This window comes from Marmota monax, unplaced genomic scaffold (genome assembly GCF_021218885.2).
Source record: "Marmota monax isolate L192 unplaced genomic scaffold, Marmota_monax_Labrador192_F-V1.1 WCK01_AAM20220418_F8-fsc00315, whole genome shotgun sequence".
In the NCBI taxonomy this organism is placed as follows: domain Eukaryota; kingdom Metazoa; phylum Chordata; class Mammalia; order Rodentia; family Sciuridae; genus Marmota; species Marmota monax.
The window spans coordinates 248,445-269,091 of record NW_026692798.1 but is presented as its reverse complement, the minus strand read 5'-3'; the positions used below and the strand labels follow the sequence as shown (position 1 = coordinate 269,091).

At 31.5% G+C, this 20,647-nt stretch overlaps 1 protein-coding gene across 1 annotated transcript in view; it reads left to right on the top strand.

Annotated features, from left to right (window-relative positions):
* The window catches only part of LOC124095089 (ovostatin homolog 2-like), a 48,199-nt gene that overhangs the window by 2,463 nt on the left and 25,089 nt on the right, over positions 1-20,647 (top strand). Inside the window, 12 exon segments of the mRNA XM_046448198.1 lie at positions 581-633; positions 1,130-1,150; positions 1,795-1,963; positions 2,530-2,614; positions 6,405-6,522; positions 9,517-9,628; positions 11,023-11,132; positions 11,471-11,629; positions 12,545-12,772; positions 13,983-14,037; positions 14,468-14,613; positions 14,971-15,120. Coding sequence (XP_046304154.1) covers positions 581-633; positions 1,130-1,150; positions 1,795-1,963; positions 2,530-2,614; positions 6,405-6,522; positions 9,517-9,628; positions 11,023-11,132; positions 11,471-11,629; positions 12,545-12,772; positions 13,983-14,037; positions 14,468-14,613; positions 14,971-15,120 — 1,406 coding nt within the window.

The window sequence follows — 20,647 nt, the reverse complement described above, 5'->3', positions numbered from 1 at the left end:
TTTCTCATTTTTAAATTTAAAGTTGATTAAAAGCATCTTTACATTTGGTCCTGATGAATATTATATGTTGCTATGGTTTATTGAAAAGAAGTACATGAACTAAATACAGAATTTTTATACTGAGATTTTTTGCTGCATTATATCATCTCTTCTGAATTTATTAAGTGTTATGATGATAGCTTCTATATTCTGTATGCAAAAAGAATCAAAATTTTTCTTTTCAACTGTTAGCTAGCATCAATTTAGTTTTTTAGGAGTACTGTGTTCTCTCTTTCATCATACATTTGACATATTGTTCCTTCTATGACTATTTCTGCCACTTGGTCTTTAAGTGTTCCTCTGGCTCTTGGGGTAAAAGTCTCTGCTGGTAGCAGCAGCCAGTGTGTCAGCTTTGGTCATAGCAAAACACCATTAAGAGAAGAATGACAAATGCAATAAGAGATATTTCTTTCCCAGTGAAACTCAGTCTCAAAGGGTCAAATTGGAGCTGGGAAAAAAGGGGAATATGGTATTCTGTGATAGCAGGACAATTTAATTTCTTTATGTATTTGAAAAAGATTGTTCCTTTGTTTTCTTTTAGTTAAATTTCGAATTGTGACATTGGATACCCGCTTCAAACCTATTGAGGATTTGGTGAGTTCAGTCATTTCTAATGGTGCAATAACATTTGAACATATTAAACAAATCCATAGCTATCTAACACATCTTCAGGAAGCTTTCTAAATGCATGCAAATAAGGTTCCAAAGTAGAGTACAAGATAGGTATAACTTCAGTGCTAACCTCATATTTAAATATAAACTTTCATTTATAGGGAGTTGAGTTACAATTTTTTAGGTCTTTTTATCAAATAAAGAAGCGCGTGTGTGCGTGCACACATGCACACACACACACACACACACACACACACACAAAACCACACAAACACACAAGTTGCATGAAACTTCTTTCTACTTCCCAGAGAAATTTAGGTTCTATTTCATATTTGGGATGTGTTTGGCACTTTTATCTATAGAAATTTTGTTCTCTGAGAATCAAGGGCTAATTCTACAAGATATCATATGTATAGTACAGTATTTGGCCAAAAGAAATGTGCTATTAAAGTATTAATCTGTGTTTTCTCTCTTTCAGTATCCTTTAATCACACTTCAGGTAAGAGAACTGCTTTTTGTATCCATTATTTTAATTACTCATATAAATAATGTATGTCTTGTTCTTGTTTCTATAATTAGAAATCAAGATGACTGAAATAAAGAGAAGACAGTCTTTATGTGCATTACTCTGTAAGGCATCAGATTAAGATCTAAATTAAAGTCTGTTCCTTTTTATGTTAGCATGTTGGGCAAATGCAATATCTTGGTTTTTATGGAATATAAAAGATTAGACTCTAAAGCAGATATATATTTGAAAGGGTCTGATTTTGGTTGCCAAGCCCTTTTCAGTCTTAATTAATTCATATCTTATTATAAGAAAATGGAAAACACAAATACCTAAAATATAGAAATATATGAGAAAGTGACATTATTATAAAGTGGATTGTTTGCTTTTAGAAAATAATTAACAGTTTCCTTCTACCAGTTTGTCTAAAGTATTGTGGCCTTCAATTTATTTGCTATCTTATGCCTATTAGTAAATAGCTTGAATTTTAATACATTCAGAATACATTACTGAAGTGATGTTGTTTTAATGATTTAAGACAATTAGTTCCATATAATGATAGTACTTTCTTTACTTCTAAAATAAAGAAGGAAAGAAAAATATGCAATTTCTGATTGTCTTTATTTATTGTTTCCTAGGATCCTCAAAACAATAAGATTTTTCAATGGCAAAATGTGACCTCTTTCAGAAATATTACCCAACTGTCATTCCAATTGATTTCAGAACCAATGATTGGAGATTATACAATTGTTGTAAAAGGAAAATCAGGAAATACACTGATACATGAATTTACTGTTAATAGATACGGTAACCAATTTCTAGGTTTTATTTTCTCATATAAATGAGTTCAAATAAATGAGTAAAATTTTACATTAGACTTAGGCGAATGTAGGTGAAGCTTGATTTGGTTTTCTGCAATCATCTTCTGTTCTCTTATCAATCCTTTCTTGCTCCTCACTCATTATTCTGATCCCTACTTATCTGTTTCCCCTAGGAAACATCTATTTTTTTAGAATGTATTTAATATATTTCAACAACAACAACAAATGAACCCAGGGACTTGTGTATGCTTGGCAAGCACTCAACCAACTGAGCCATATCCCAGACCCTGTAAAGTTATGAGGACAGGAAAAAGGAAAAAAGAAGGGAGGGGGGATACTGAATTCTTAATGAGACACTATCACTTACTGTGGTGGACTAGTTTCACATACAAGTGGGGGCAATTGAAACATGGTCAGCACAAATGTAAAAATAGGAAAAAATTATGCCATCATAATTTTTTTATGCATCATCACTATGGTTATCTACATGATTTCCATTAGTTTTTCTTCCAGCCATATGGGAGCTGAAAATATATATCTCTTTGTTTTCAGTGTTGCCCAAGTTTGAAGTTAAGGTCAGTGCTCCACAAACAATAACTATTTCAGATGATGAATTTCAAGTGGACACATGTGCTAAGTAAGTATTTATTATGATTTGTCCCCACAGGTAACAGAAAGCTCAGAGATAACAAAATAGTTTAGCTATTAAATTTGTTCATATGCTCACATTAAAATTCTTAGAGTATTTTTGAATATTTGAAAAATATAAAGGAAAATGTAAGAAATTAGCTATAATTAATTGTACTCATTGTCATTAACATTGTGATTAGTTTTCCTGTAATCTTTTAGGAATATTTTCTTTGACAGCAATCTTACCTTCTTATCTACAATACTTAAGAAAATATTTTTTCCTTATTATGTCATCCTTTTAAACTACTCTAATTCCTTTCTCTATCAACATATCTTTACATAGTTATCTTTAGCAAATTCACTGAACCATTATTATTTTATTATCTAACATGTGGGCTGTTCCATTTTATTTTTTTAGTAATTAATAATTTTGTAGCATGTACCATTCTATATTACTGTATAATAACTTTGAATTAACAGTTGTTTACTTAGAAAAGATTTACAAAAGGGGAAATACCAAGACAAAATAGATAAAAATCTTGTAATCTTTTGATTGCCTTATTGCTCACCAAAGTATTGTGCCAAGGTACAATTCCAACAGCTGGTACAAAAGTACCTACCTCACTTAGTCTTCACAATCACTGAATATTCCCATAAAAAATAAAATGAATATGAAAAGAGGGGAAAGAAAATCTAACATAGATACAATAAAATATTATTAATTGTATCTTTAAAATACATAAAAATAATAACAGAAAATGAGCTATTGAAATTGTCATAGTGGAACTAAGGAATTTTATACTTTAATTTGAATTCACTTGAGTCCTCTTAATACAAACAATCCAAATTTCTATTTTCTCCTTGGGAAATTATTTCTGATTACTGATATGCTACTTAGTGTCAAATCTCTCTGGCATATAGTGTAAAGTTTCAAGAAGTCAGAATAATGATCGTAATTTAAAGTAATGTAAGAAATAACTTTTCCAACACTAAGGGAGCCCTTTGATGACAGAACCAGGATTTACACCTGGGCTTTATGGCTTTAAAGATACTTCTCGATTAATAATTCCATTATACTTTATGTAAACACTTAAAATATCAATATTTGCATATCTGTGAAATAATTTATGGCTGACATAAATTACTATTTTTTTAGTATTTTGGCAGTATATTAAAGATACATTATGTAAAGAACTGTATAGTAAACATGTGAGGATAATTTTTGAAGTTCTTCAGAATCTTGGAAACTTTTAGTCTTTTTTAAAGTAGTATTTAATATCTTTGAATTCTAGGGAAATGATCATAAAAATTTTCAGAGTTTCAATGTGAATCTGTGCCAGAATTAATACATGTGAGATTACATATTATCTGTTAAAAATCATGGGATAATCAACATAAGAGTGAAGAAATCAAAGATCATAAACTGGTTTTGCTAGAAAACCCTACACGAAGCCAGAAATTTTAATGCCTTTCGCATTTCTAATGTATTCAAATACCTTGTATTATGCTAAGAAAGTACAACCCCACAAATCAGGAGACCCAAAATGTTTATGCAAAACTTTCTAAGCCAAACACTAACATGAAATTGATTGTTTCTTACATTACTTTAAATTATGATCATTATTCTGACTTCTTGAAACTTAACATTATATGCCAGATACATTTGACATTAAATAACATATCAGTAATCAGCAATAATAATCTCCTGCCACATGACCAGGCAACTACATAGGAGCTGTGCTTGCTGCAAAGATGTTACTGAGCAGGCTTTGATGGAAGGACGTGAAGTCACTGTCCAGATCTCAATTAACACAATCAAGGAGTTACCTTTTGGGGGTTGAATAGTACTGTACCAGTTGTGCCCAGAGATTTAGTTGGAATGGCTAAGGAAAACAACAGCAAAATTAGATTATTTTAGCAAACAATTTCAGAAATGAATTAGGCTTTTAAGAGTGAAGAAAATTTACCTACAGATAAAAGAGATTTTTAATAAATTCCATTAGCACCATCAAAAGCTTTTCAAATCACAAAGGGCTTTCCTACTCTGTGCTGCATGAAGAAGTAAACTACATGTTCCAGGGACAAACCTTAGTCTGTAAATAGTTGTATGGTAAAAATTTTATTTTATAAATAAAAGATAGAAGAAATAATAAGATATTTGTCTTATAATTCTTACATCTTACATGCATTAATGAGACCTAACATTTTTGGCCCAATCTTAGTTCAACTTCTATTTTACATGTGGTTGATAATTAGAACTAACAAATGATTATAGTAATTTAAGTTGAATCAAGATGTCAAAAGCATAAAGTATTTTTATAAAAAAAGAGAAATAGGTTAGCGGAATGACAGGAGAACAGACCATGGAGTGAAACAGATCTGTTTGAGTTTTCATTCTTTCAATCACAACATGGGGAAGTTAGCAAATCTCAGTTTACTAATCAAGTTCACTGGAAAAATTAAATCATATAAATAAAGATCTGGTACAGATCAAAGTCCAACAGTCATAAAAGCAAAATATTGTAATCTATAAATTTCCTAATATTAAGATTGATTATCTCCTATGTATTTGCTCTCTATTTTTCTAAATCCAAGTGGAAAGAATCCTTAAGTTAAAAAATACAAGGGGGAGAAATGAATTACAGTAGAGGGGGTAGAGAGAGAAGAGGGGAGGGGAGGTGAGGGGAGGGGGGGATAGTAGAGGATAGGAAAGGCAGCAGAATACAACAGACACTAGTATGGCAATATGTAAATCAATGGATGTGTAACTGATGTGATTCTGCAATCTGTATACGGGGTCAAAATGGGAGTTCATAACCCACTTGAATCAAAGTGTGAAATACGATATATCAAGAACTATGTAATGTTTTGAACAACCAACAATAAAAATTTAAAAAAATTAAAAAAAAGAAAAAAAACAAACACTGATATTGACTAGCTTTGTGTTTGGTTGAAATTTTGTTGTTGTTGTTGTCAATGGATCTTTATGTATTTATATGTGGTCTGAGAATGGAACCTAGTGCCTCACACATGCTAGGCAAGTGCTCTACCACTGTGCCACAACCCAAGCCCACTGGTTGAAATTTTTCAAAAATTTGCATTATAGTTTTAGGAGAAAATGAGGTAATTTGTGTTGTGCTTGTATTATGCTAAGAAAGTGCAACCCACAAATCAGAAGACCCAAATGTTTATGCAATGTGCTATGTACAAAAATACTTTCTAAACCAAACACTAACATGAAATTGGTTGTTTCTTACATTACTTTAAATTATGATCATAATTCTGATCACTCCAGAAGGTATTATAATTTTATTCAAAATATATCCAATTTATGTCAGTTCCAGAAATTTTTTGATTTTTGGAGTGGCAAAATGAGCATTGTTACTTAAAATGCTGATCTGGACATACTTCAAGAACCTGAATCATCCCAGATTTACTTACTTAAATACATATTTTCTGCTAAAGAAAGAGTCACAACTAATTTTTTTCTGATACTTCTATCAGATTAAAAATTATTTTAAAAAATTAATCATTAAATTTTATTTGTTGAGATTTTAGATTACTTCAGATACTATGTTACTGAATTTGGTTTTTTAAAAAGCAGCCACATCCTCCTAATAAATCAATTGACCAATTCTGCGAGGAAGACAGTGCCAATAGGTGAGGATTTGTAATTGAATTGGGTTAGATTCAAGTCTTCATAGTTCAGAGATTTCATGTATAATTGTTGAAAGAGTCCAGAAAATACTGCTCTCATGTCATTCATCTGTAATCACAAGTGCACCTTTTCCCACTAGGTACACTTATGGCCAGTCTGTGCAAGGAAAAGCCCAAATCCGAGTATGCAGAAAATTTTTTTCTTCTACAAGTTGTGAGAATGAAAACAATGAAATATGTGAGCAATTTATTGCACAGGTACTAACTATAATACTAAAAAAATCTAATTTTTGGCTATTTTATTTCTTTGATTTCATTTATAAAAAGGACTTAACACTATTTTCATTTTGTATAAAATGGAGGACTCAATTACAAAGGGTAAAAAATAAGGAGAAAATACAATGTCTAAAAGTTTCTTACTCTCTAGGCAACGTATATTGTTATTTATTTATCAGTTTTTAGAATTTTTAAAATTTGAAAAAGATTTTTTTGCATTCTTAATTTTATATACTAAGTGGCCTCCCCAATCTTTAAATAAACTAATCTGCATTATTTTTCACTATGCAGCCTAGACTTGTCCTTTTAATACAGCTTATGTTCAAACATCTGCAATTCAGATCATATACATCTATTGCTTTAGATTTGCAGTGGTATGTGTATGATGCTGGGGATTGACTTTGGGGCCTTAATATGTCCCCACACCCTGAGATTCATACGTCAAGCCCATAGTTGCTTTCTTCATCTATAACATCATAACTTTAAGATAATGACTCCACCCATTTCTTTTAGTGAGAATTGACTTTGGAATTCCCGTAGTGAAATTTGCATATATCCCATAGTATATATCTGGTTGTCCTGAAGTTACTCCTCAAATTTGATGATCACCCTCTAGGTAAATATCAATAATTGCATATACAGGCAAAAAGAACCCCTAACTTTGTATAGGAAATGCAGGCTAAGAAGTGTTAAATGAATTTCTTCCACATCAGTTGCACATCGTTTCACTGAGGTTGTGATGTAATGCAGTCAACCATTTTACCTAGTGAAAGGTGTTCATTCAGCTAATGTTTTTTCTTTCCCTATATGAAAAACATAGCATTAAAAAAATCTGATGCAACAATCTCTATGTGAGAAGTTTTATTTATTTGAAACATTCCTTGGAGTGAGTTTCCTGAATCTAACTCACTCCACTCACTCCACTCACTCACTCTAGGAAACTATAGATTGATATAAACATAAAGATTATTTCAAGAAATATTAGCATATTGCTATCCATAAATTTTAGGCATTCAAATTCTTGTCAGCAAAACATGGGAGTATATTTCCAAAGTTATTTCTAGCAATATATTTAAGACTTCAATTTTTTATCATTTTGGCAGACAAATTTATTTTGTTTTAACATGTATTATCTAATTCCTAGCTAATTTGGGCGTCTTTTCATATTTTTGTTATTAATTTGGATTTGGTCTTTTGAGAACTATTAATTGGCTCTGTTTTTCCCTATTAATATAAAACTAAAACTTTCTTTCATTATAAACATTATTCTCTATCCTCTAAGCAAATTTTTCCAGTATATTTAATTAAGTCAAAGCATTGACTTTGAAATTATGCTATTTTTGACATCCCAAGGTTCTTACCATTTATGGGTTTCAGGATTAGGGAGAAAATGTCTGATTTGTCCTTCTGTTGTACATGTAACTACCTAAGTATGCTTTAAGAGTATTTCAATTTCTTTAGTAAACATAAAATTAATTTTTTATATGTTTAATATAAGAAGTTTGTTTTCTCCCATATGGATATTGAGTTCATAGCACTCATTTTACATGTTTGCTTTCCCTCTTCATTCTAAATGACTCTTGTGTTTGTCTATTGTATAGGTTTTTAGTATAGTCTTATGTTATTTTGGGGTCATCATCATTAGCCTTCATCTTATTAATTCTTTTTCCTAATATTTTTAGTTGAAACTTTAAATATACAGTCATCCCTCCCTATCAATGGAAGTTGGATCCACAACCCCCATATACGAAAATCTATAGATAGCCGGGGCGCTTCTATAAAAGGGTGTAGATTTGCATATAGCCTAGCACATCCTCCAGTATACTTTAAACCTCTCTAGAGTACTTATGATATGTACAAATGTACATGTGATTTCAATAGTTGTTATACTGTATTATTAAGGAATAATGACAAGTAAAAATGTCTGCTTGCGTTCAGTGCAGGTACACTTTTTTCCAAATATTTTTTCCATTATTGGTTAAATCCATGGGTGTGGAGCCCACGAATACAAAGCTTCATTTAGTAATACACATATTCAGTGCTTTATATTTTTCTTTCGCCACACAGCTTAACATTATTTGATGCAAAGCATTTTTCCTTTACCCCAATATCTAGATTCTTACTAGTTTACATTATTTTTCTCTTTGAAGGATTACTGAAAATGTTTTTCTCCTAGTTTTAAAGACATTAAGATTCTTTTGGCCACTTTTAATTATTTCATTTTAATTTGTATTATTTAGACAAAGTAGAAGTAATGTTTTTGATGTCATTGATAAAATAGTTCCTAGTCTAGAGGAGTACACACTCTACAAACTACACACTTGTTTAGCTCCAACACCTTTTAACTCTGTGGCCTTGAGTAGGTTATATAATGTACTTGTGTTTCAGTTTATTCATCCTTATAATTGGTTTAATAATAGTGCCTGGCTCATATGACAGTTTTGAGGACCAAATGAATTGACAGGTACTTCTGTTTAAAATTTAAATTAGTAAATATTTTTTTCAAATAAAACAAAATCTTTTAAATTATTGATGTTACTGGTCAAAGGTTATCTACAGATTTTTCCTTATTTTAAATGAACAATTGATCTGAAGAAGTGTTTATTTTGATGGTACACCTTTAAAGAGTGATTCTTTTCCACCTGTTTTATGCCTTTCAAGATGATTTTAATTAAAAGTAATTAAATATTACTTTAAAAATATTATTCAACTTCATTTCCATCCTTTAATCTCTTCCCATTGACACTGCTTTCAATAGAATTTATTTTGAATCTGTAAAATAAAGATTATCTACTTTACCTTTTTTTGATATGCTGATATAATCTTTCCCCTCCCCTCCCTTCTCCTCTTTAGTTTTTTTTCTTTAATTATTTCAAAAGTCAGGGTTGGTGGTTATATACTTTTGCTAAAATTTCATAGTTTTTAAAATACTCTTAAATCCCTAACTTTTCCACAATATTTCTCTTTATTTTTCAGTTGAAAAATGGTTGTGTTTCTCAAATTGTACATACAAAAATCTTCCAATTTTATCGTTCTGGACTTTTTATGACATTGAATATCAATGTAGTTGTTACAGAATTTGGGACAGGTAAGAATTGAATTTTATGTACAACTGGGATATCAGCTTACTGGGAAGAAGCTTTTTGAGTTAGCAGTATGCACAAAATACACATCAATTATTGCTCAAACTGGTAAAATGTACTTTTTGCCTTTAGGTCAACTTGAGGTTTGTTTTTGAATAAAATTCTCCTAATTATATTTAAAGATAGAATAATTATGTAACTTTTTTATATTTTCATCTGTTTTTGTGACTCTATTAATCAGAAGTAGTAGACTTGAGCTAATAAATTGGCTATTCCTTTTTAATTTATATATATATATATATATATATATATATATATCAATTGATAAAAAAAATTACCAAAGTCTAACATCTGATTTAATTCTCAGTGTTTAAAATCTATGTCCCCAGGACCAATCCAGTTTTTTTTTTTTTTTAAACACAGTCACATTTTGTTTACCTTGCTTAACAGCTATAAGCAAAGTAGAGAACTTCTGTCAAATACTCAACCCAGAGTGGCCCACACCCTAGAATAACTGTTAGGCTCTTTATGGAAGTTTATCAACCCCTGATTTATTAGAATTGGGAACATTTGCAAGTGAAAAAAAAACTATTAGTGAGAAAATAATTTTGTACTATGTATGTACAAACTCATACATATATAGTGAGTGCTCAGTAAATATTTGTAAAAAGAATAAAAAACCAGGAAAGTGAGATTTTAATTTGGGCAAGGGAACCAGTTGAATTGCTCATAATTTCTTGTTACTTAAAAAGGGGTTGGACGTATGCTATTTAGTGATTTATGTACATATACTTGATCAATATTGTGATAGCTCTCACAATAGGTGAGTTTGTCACACTTACTATTAGCAACTTAGCTAAATATGTTTCATTCTGCCTATTTACTTGGTTTTTTGATATCTCAAGCCATTTCTTTTTACTTTGCTTTTCAAATCTGAATAAAGTCTAAATATTACATTTATTTTGTAGTGTCGAGAAAGTTTTCAGAAAGTGAAAATCCTGTTGTGGAGATGTTTAAGATATTCTCCATCATAAAGTTACAAGCCAGAACTGAGTGAATTGATAGGAAGGAAGAATTTGAGAGCATTTTCTCCTGCTCCTGATTTAATTATTTCCATACTAACATCATCATTCCTTTTGAAGATACAGATTGTGTGTATTTCAAACAATTTACATCTCCTTTTCAATATAGAACAAAAATGTAAACCTGTGTTTAGAGAGTTCTCACATGTACCATGTACCTTAAGCTTTTTTTTTTTTTCTTTTGGGGTTTTGAGATTGAAGCCAGGGCCTTGCCCATGTTAGGCAAATGCTCCATCATGGAGCTATATCCCCAGCTCTGAAATATTTGGTGGAATAGTTAATTCTTTCTGGACACTGTGTTTCCTCATTTCTTACAGGTGTACAGATCAGTGAAAAGACCTCCATTTTTATCACTCCATTGCTTGGCAGAGTGAACTTTGAGAATACGGACCCTTTCTATAGAAGAGGAATTTCTTATTTTGGAACTGTAGGTTTAACTTTAAAAAATGCAGGTCCTATTTCATTTTATTAGATCACTGATTATCCTTTGAAAATTTCTGGATACTTTTTTTTCTACTTTCATAATACATTTTCAGTATTACCATGTCTGATACACTGAAAAAGTCCTAGGCTAACAGTAATAAATACAATCTTAGCTGTTTCCATATTTTATATATAAACACATAAATACTTAATGAAACATCTTTCTGTTCATTAGAATTTAAGAAAATTTCTATTGTGTGATCAAAGTTAAGGACAGAAAATTATTTCTCTGTAGGAATATGACATTTTATATTCAAAGAGTATTAACATTTTTTTGTACAGCTTAAATTTTATGGTCCTAATAATGTACCTTTGGTGAGCAAGTTATTGCAATTGGAGCTCAATGATAAATTTATAGGAAATTACACTACAGATGAGGATGGTGAAGCTCAGTTTTCCATCGATACTTCAGACATATTTGATCCAGAGTTCAATCTGAAGGTAAGACATCAAAGAACAGATGAAGACTGGTAGGTATCCCACGTCATATTCAAATGTTAGTAATTTTGAACATTAGGAATCTCTCTCTCTCTCTCTCTCTCTCTCTCTCTCTCTCTCTCTCTCTGCCTCTGCCTCTCTCTCACTCTCCCTCTCCCTCTTTCTTTCTCTTTTACAGATCCTCTCTCTGAGGCTATTTTTTTTAAATTATTGTTTATTTTTAGTTACATGACAGCAAAATCCATTTTGATATAATTATTCAAGCATAGAATATATCTTATTCTAGTTAGAATCTCACTCTTATGGATGTGCATAACAGTGGGATTCACTGTGATGTTTTCATATATGTACATGTGAAAATCACGTCAGATTCATTCTACTGTCTCTTAAAAGACAACATATGTTTTGTTATTTGCTTGTTGGTTAAATAATGTGTGAGATTTGCTCAAGATGATGAGAAGATAATGATACTACAATACAATCATTATAAGTTCTATAACAACCACTATTTTCTTCTGAGGAGTTAGAAATAGCTCATGAAGAAAATTTGGCTTTTTTTTTTCCCTCAGATCATTTCATACATAAATAAGGGAAATACTCTGATTTCTCTTTTCTGCTGCTTAAATGGAATTTTGCAGTTAAACAATTTGTCAGTCTTCAAATGTAGCTTCAGGAAACAGAGATTACATTTCATTCTCTTTCAATCAAAAGTAAGAAACAATTTATTGTTAGTCTAGTAAAATGTTTATACAATTATGGTATAAAAGAGAAAGCTATTATTATTTCGATTCCAATAACTCCACAATGAAATGTCAGCCCCAAGCTAAGTTTCCTCCTTGCTTGGAAGACATGTCTTCTGTTACTGTCTTTGGAAGTCTTTGCCTCTCTAAGATCCTTCTCTTTCTTTTCTCATGTCAGGCTTCATATGTTCAACCTAAGAGCTGCTATCCTAACAGCTGGTTGACACCTGAATATTCGGAGGCCTACTTCAGAGTCTCACGCTTTTATTCACGAACCAGCAGCTTCCTGAAGATTGCTCCTGAACCGAAACAGCTTAGATGTAACCAACAGAAGATTATTACCATTCATTACTCCTTAAATCCTGATGCATATAAGGATGATTCACATGTCAACTTCTACTATTTAGTAAGTCTCAGTTAGTGTATTCTTGGAATCCTGCCTAATTATGAGTCTTCTGAGCACAGGACAGTTCAGACAGTGTGCATTAGTTGTGCCATGCCAATCTGAATGAGTTCCACCCTCTCACTTTGCTGGCAAATGCTACAGGATCCATTAGAAACAAACAGATAAAATGCTCTCAGATTATTTGTTTCCCTAAGATTTAAAAACTTATTATTCAGAATCTGCTTTTTTCGGCATTCAATTATTAATTCATATCAGGTGTTTAGAACGCTTTGTAATAGTTGAATATTACGCAGATGCAAAAAAATACAATGGAAGATTCACTTTGATAAGCAGTAAAAGGAAGTAGCTGGCCTGTGTCTATCCATTTTGTGTCTTCAAGGCAGATTGCAGAGTGACAGACAGACTTGGAAATTAAGGCAGTCCACCCTCTTGTTGCTTCTTGTTGTTTTTGTTGTTGTCATTGTCTTCTTCTTTTGCTTGTATTTTTGCGGGTGTGGGTGGGTACTAGGGACTGAACCCAGAGTCACTCTACCACTGAGCTCCATCCCCAGCATTTTTACTTTTTTAAGACAGGGTCTCACTAAGGTGCTTGTGGCCTTGCAATTTTTCTGAAGCTGGCCTTGAAGTTGTGATCCCCCTGCCTCAGCCTCCTGAGTCACTACCACACACAGCTTCCACCATCTCCTCTTAATCAGACAAGTTAGTCTATCTTGGACAGGTTCTTTAAACTCCTTAAGCCTTGGTTTCCTCAGATGTATATATGTAATTAGAAATGATAAGTTTTCCCTCCTAGGGTGGGGATTCCATGTCAGGTACTGCCCTTGTATGTATTGGCTGGCTTCATCAGCCTTACGGAAGTCTCATTTTTACAGCTAATGGAACAGAGGCAAACAGATAGAATGATGTGTCTTAAATCATATAGTTGATGGAGATTAGATAAAGACATATTCAGAGCCAGAAAGTCTGGATAAAATTCTCCTCCTCCTACAGTTCATTTCACATTGTTCACAGAGTTTCTAGTCCATGATAGGCTCCCAATCTATTGTGGTTACTTTCTGTTCTTCTTCAAATGTGCCAAGTTCACTTTTAATTTGTGGAAGCTTCCGTATCTTATGTAACAGAATTATCATGAGATAATTCATTATATAATGACAATATGATATGATATTAGGCAATAGATTTCATAGTGTGTTTTCTTTGTCCTGCACAGATGATGGTGAAAGGAGCTATCTTTCTCAGTGGACAAAAGGAAATCAAAAACAAAGGTGTATATAATGCAACCATTTATAAATATGTACTTTACCTTTTTTCTCTTTGAGGAAATATTATTAGAGAGTCTAGAAGCTGAATTGAAATAAGAGCACTTATTTCAATTTGAGGACAGAGTACAAATAGGATGGCTTAAAAAAGCTGCTAAATAATTGGATAAATGACAGTTTGACCTCTTTCTACTATTCCCAGGTCATCGAGTACATTACAGAAAAGGGATTTCCAAAACCAGAGTATTCTAATTACCTACATTACCCAGTCTTATTTTTCATATGTAGTTGGCATTATTTGATTTGCTTGTCTTTAAAACAAAGCCTAATTTGTACTTTATATCTTATGGATGATATAAGTCATTCTCTTTTATCTAAGCATACCCAGTGATGCAAGAAATTTTTGGCATTATCTGTTAATCTCCTGTTTACACAGCCTGGAATGGAAACTTCTCATTCCCCATCAGCATCAGTGCTGATCTGGCTCCTGTGGCTGTCGTCTTTGTCTACACCCTTCACCCCAGTGGAGAAATCGTGGCTGACAGTGTCAAGTTCCAGATTGAGAAATGTTTTAAAAACAAGGTGATTTTTCTTCTATGTGTGACCTGTCCAGAGAAAGAAGAGTAAGCAGTTTGCTTCTTACTACCTCCTTAATGGACCACTCTGATCTTTACGTGGCAATCTCACAATAAGTAGGGGTATCAATAAAGTTATTAGGGAATCAGAGAATTGCCAAAGGGAAAGAATTATCCTTGACAGTAGTGCCAATCCCGAGATGAGAGAAGGGTGGTAAAGGAGATGTCCCTTTAAGGAGAGCTGAGGGTGAACATGGGCTGGAGGAATATATGTACAGAATCTATAAGGATTTCTTTAGAAACTATTGAATTTATTCAGATTTTCCTCATAGAAATCATCTTTATTCCTTTTCTTCCTCTTCAGGTTAGCATAAAGTTCCATAAGGAGCAGGGGCTTCCTGGCTCTAATGCCAGTCTCAATCTTCAAGCAGCTCCTGACTCATTCTGTGCCCTCCGGGCTGTGGATAAAAGTGTCCTCCTGCTGAAATCGGAACAACAGCTATCAGCTGAAAGTGTAAGATCCCTGATTTCCTCAGTTTTCTTATTTCTATCTGGACTCTAAGTCTTACCCTTCATATGGAGCTTATGTGACATGGAACATGTTGAAACTATTGACTATTTCTTCCTTTGTTACTTTGTGAATTATTCACTTATTTTCTTTGACTTACTCAACACTCATAGTAAAACATAATTCTATAGATGATGTTTATTAGTTCAATGGGGATAATAAGACAATGGAGATCCAGGAAATCATCTTCATCATGGTAGTCAAAATTAATATCATCAAAGATGGGAAGATGGATCTTGTGTACCGTGGGTGTAATATCCTGAAAAACACATCATTTTTTGTGGTATTCTCATCAACATTTACACTTAAATTTAGCATTCATTGATAATTCTTGCCTGAACCAATATTGTTATAATAGTTGATGGTGGTTTTTCCAGTTTTACTTCTTCCTCTTTACTTGAGGACACACTTTTTTTTTTTTTAACTCAATGGTACATAATTTATTGCTATTCTTAATTATTTTTATGTTCAAATTGTTCCAGGTTTGTTCAGTAGGAAAATCATCAAGTTGGTCTCCATGTCCTCTTTGGTATGTCCATATGCTGGTTCTAGCACTCACCAACTTTCTACTTTAAGAGGTTCCAGAATTATGTTGTACATTCTTTGCATTAATCTTAAAAATCAGTATTTTTCCAGGGATCCCTGATTTCTAGTATAGAATAATAGTAATCTAATTTATCTTGTTTCATTTTATACCTATCTAGTTGACACAACACCATCTTTGCTCTGTTAGTTTAAAATATGACCTTTGTCATATGTTTCTATTTGTAGTTATGTTTATTTCTGAATTTTATATTCCATTTCACTGGTCTGTCTTATCATGTCTCAGCCCCACACTGTTTTAATTATAGAGAATCTGTGGTAAGTACTAATTTTTGTTGTGAAACAAATTCTTTGGCTTTCCTGGGTGCCCCAGTCACTTCAATTTTATGGTTCCCATAGATATTCTTGTTGATTTTATGTACCAACTTATTTCCAAGTTCTCAAATTCCAGCCTATTGATATTTTTGTTGTAATTACATAGACTTTATAAATTAACTTAATAGTTTCATCTTTATGGGATGATGTTCTGATTAAGACCAATAAATCTCTGTTTATTTGTCCAAGCATACTTTTGTGTTCTTTGTGAATTTTAGTTTTAAATAATTCTCTTATATAGTTTCTTACTAAGCTTACCAGCATTTAGCTTACCAGCATTTTAACTTTTTTTCTGTTTACTGTAAATAGATTTTTTTCCTTCCATTATATATTCTAAATGTTTTTATTTCTGTTCTTGGGAGTTATTTTTGCATAGTAATTTTATATTTTGCAAAATTGCCAGATTGCTTTTGGTTGAGTTAGTTTTCCATTGGTTTTCTAGGGGCTTTTAGATATGCAACTATATTATCAGAAAATAGTTTTACCTTTCATTTTTCATTTTATATGATTATTTTTTCCCTTAACATGAGTACAGTACCAAATTGCAAGGCAACAATAGCATTCTTGCCTTGTTCTTAACCTTAGTATAAATGACTAGTGTTTGGTGCATTTGTGTATCATAGACTCTTACCAATTTTCTTTTTCTTTTGACGAAAATAATTTTTTAAGCTTTTCTTCTATACTAATGTCAGTTTTGGCATATTGTTATTTTTTAAGAAATTAAGATATTTTATATATTTTAAATTTTTTGTCGAAAAATGGACTCTCAATAATTTTACTATGTTGCATCACTACATTCCTTTTATTTTTATGTTTTCCTGTATTATATAATTGTTATTTTGTATATTTGTACTTCTTTCCTTATTAGATTAATTAGTAGTTTCCCTATTTTGCTCTTCTCCCCAAAATAGGATTTTAATCTATCAGTAAGATGCAGTATGGGTTTTTTGGTACTCGATCACAATTTATCATTCCCTTAGCAGTACTTCATTTTGTTGTTGTTGTTTTTAGCTAGTTTTTTCTTTAATATAAAATTTACACAGTTTTCTCATTTTTTTTTATTGGTTTGAATGTTTAGGTGTTTTTCTGTAATGTGTGTGTGTGTGTGTGTGTGTATGTGATGCATGCCCCTGAGGATCAACCCCACGGCCTTGAGCATGTTAGGCAAGTATTCCAGCATTGAGCTATACCCAACCCTGATCTCTACTTTCAAAAATATCCCATGTATTCTGACATGTGATGATGGCTCCATTTTTATTTTAAAGAAATTCTTCAATTTCTGTTTGCATTTGTCCTTTCATCAAAAATTTACTTACTAGAACATTTTTTAATTGACCTGTAAAAATGCCTTTTTATTTTGGAATTTTATTTTAGTTTCAATTTATAGTGTCTCATAATCAGTAATATTTCTATTTTATAAAGTCTACTGATATATTTTTGTGCCCAAATACGTTTTTGACAATGCTTCCATTTTTTGAGAAGATATAGTTTCTATTATCTTATTTAGTACCCTTAAATCTGATTATTTAGATTTTTTTATTCTTGCCTATTTTCTTAAATCCACTTAGCCTGTCTTATACTGAAAGTAGTATATAAGAATACCCTGTAAGTATTGTTTTCATATTTTTCTCTCTCTGTAGTTTCTGCTTTATTACATGAGACACAGGTATTCATAATTGTTGAAACTTTATTATGAATTGCAGCTTTTCACAATATAAATCACAATTCTCTGTTTTACTTGAAACATTTTGGCCTTAATTCTTTTTTTTTCCCTGATATCAGGAGGACTGCAATCTCTACCTCATTATTTTCATTTACCTGCCCTTTAAATTTAACTTTGTTCTTTGAAACACTAAAATTTTGTGCTTAATTATTTTTATATAAATATATCTTTGGGTTTTGCTTTTTTTTTTTCTAAAAAAAAGTTGTTTTTGAAAGAGAATTAAGTTTTTTCACTGGTATTGATAATGATTTATATATTTAGACTTGAATTCTATCATTATTTTAGTTATAATTACTGTTAAATCATTATTGTTTTTTGTACTTTGTTAAAGATATCTTTTTTTCTTTTTGGTATTTATGTTAGATCAAAATTTTGTTTTAGTGGTTATATTTTTTAATACCGTAATCTCACTTTTTTCTTGCTTAAACTTTTTTTCTTTCCTTTTGCAGTTATGGAGCTCAAACCCAGTGTCTCACACTTCTTGTTTAACCCTGAAATTTAGTTAGTTTTTTTTTTTTTTTTTTTTTTTATTGTACCAGGGTTTGAACTCAGGGGCACTCAACCACTGAGCCACATCCCCAGCCCTATTCTGTATTTTATTTAGAGACAGGGTCTCACTGAGTTACTTAGCAACTTGCCATTGCTGAGGATGGCTTTGAACTCATGATCCTTCTGTCTCAGCCTCCCAAGCCACTGGGATTACAGGATGAGCCACCATAGCTAGTTATTTTTAAGTAGTATTCTTGACTTATACCTATTATCTACTCAACAGTTAATAATCTTATTTTAGTTTCTGCCTTTCTTTGCCTTTTGTTTCATTTTATAGTTGCTTCTTTTTCTTGTTTGAACATATAATGCTTACATTCTGACTTTTTCCTCTTATCTGCAATGTTTTAACAATTTCCTCATCACTTTTTGGTTACATAAAGCTCATTCTCTACTGGTTTCCTCAGAAGGTCATATAGGCTTAGAATTCCCTAAAAGACTTCATATTCCAAATTGTTTTTCTAAAGACTTCTTCACACATGAAGACAGTTATTTGTACATTAAATTCTTGGCTCATACATTAAATTACTTGGAATTACAGCTCCAATATTGCCTTGCTTTTAATACTGTATTTAAGAATTCTGACTTCAGCCTAATTTATTTTTTTGTTCTAGGTTATTTGACCTTTTTCTCTGAAGGCCTCGAAGGTTTATCCGTCTCAATACTTAAAATCTAATAGTTTAAGTAAAATATATCTCAATATTTATTATTTGGTTGAAGCTTTACCAGTAGAACCATGGAATATATAGACTACATTTTTTATTTCTAAAACTTCATCTTGAATTATAATTTAACACTAAATTTTTTATTTTTCCCTTTCTTGAAAGACTCCATCCATGTAGTACAACTACTTTGTCTGCTTTGCAATGCAACCATGTTGCCTATGACCTGTTTCATTCTTTTATTTTTCTCCAAAACTGTCTTTAGAGTTTTATTATGATCATTTTCTCTTGAGGTCTTTTGTACTTTCATACTTGCATTTGATGTGTTTGTTTATTTCATCTATTTTGGAGTTCATTAAATTATTATTTTATGTTTTTTTTTGTTTCACCCATTTTTATTCTATATTAAATTTCTAATTCACAGTGTTTTAAAATACCCAAATGCCAGCATGTGAACATTTCATTTATACTGAGATGTTTGGAGATGGCTTTTCTCTATTTATTTATTTACTTAATTACTTGAGTAGAGATGTTTCATCAGCTGAGATGTTTTTATTTGCAGTTTTTATTTCCCTTATAGCAATTTTATATGGAGTTATTTTTTTCTAATTCTTAGTATTTTATAGGTAGTGTTCATAGGTAAAAATACTTTTTATGTTATTTTACAAAAATAGTTTTTTTTTTTGTACCCAGGATTGAACCCATAGATGCTTACCCACTGAGCCATATCCCTAGCCCATTTTTATATTTTATTTAGAGACAGGTTCTCACTGAGTTGCTTAGGGCCTCATGAAGTTTCTGAGGCTGACCTTGAACTTGGGATCCTTCTGCCTCAGTTTCCCGAGCCCCTGGGATTACAGGGTGTGTCACTATGTCCTGCCAAAAATAATTTTTAATGAAAAATTCTTCTTTTGTTTCTGTAGTATCCTTAATGTTATCCCATTACATCCTTTTCTCCTTACCTGCCCTGTCTGCAATAGTCAGTACCCCACCTCTCTTGATCAAATTATTTTCCAGTACAAATGTTGGGCTTTATTTTGAGTTGATTCAATGTGTTTCTTCTAATTTCCATGTCATTTTCTTTTATTCATGATTCTCTCAAACTTTCCCTCTTCAGTTCTATGCACTCTCAAATGTTTAGTGTCATTAGGAGCTCTCATCTTCCACAAACAATTGGAAGATCATAGAATTTTTCTCTGTGTCTAAGTCATGTTAATGATATAAGTCAAGGATATTATTACTTGCTCTTTTTTAAATTTGGTATTTTCTTATGAAGCTACATGAGAAGATTTAGAATCAAGCAGTTAATATTATCCTCTGGACCTGGAAATAGACTTAGCATTATTAATAAGAATAATGAATTCTTTATGTACTAAGCTTTGGATTAATCAATAGCTAGATCTCAGCAAACTCTTTTATACTCTCCAAAATTCTACACTAGGGAGGAAAATTTTTGTGAATATGACGTTGACTGCCTAAAATAAAGTTGGTTTCTTATTTTGAAATAATAAGTCAACTAAAAAAATCGGATTAAATATTAGTCCCTTGTTCTTAAAGAAGAGGAAAAGAGTAAATGATTATGACACAAAATTTTTCAATTTTGTTGTTATAATAGGTGTGATTT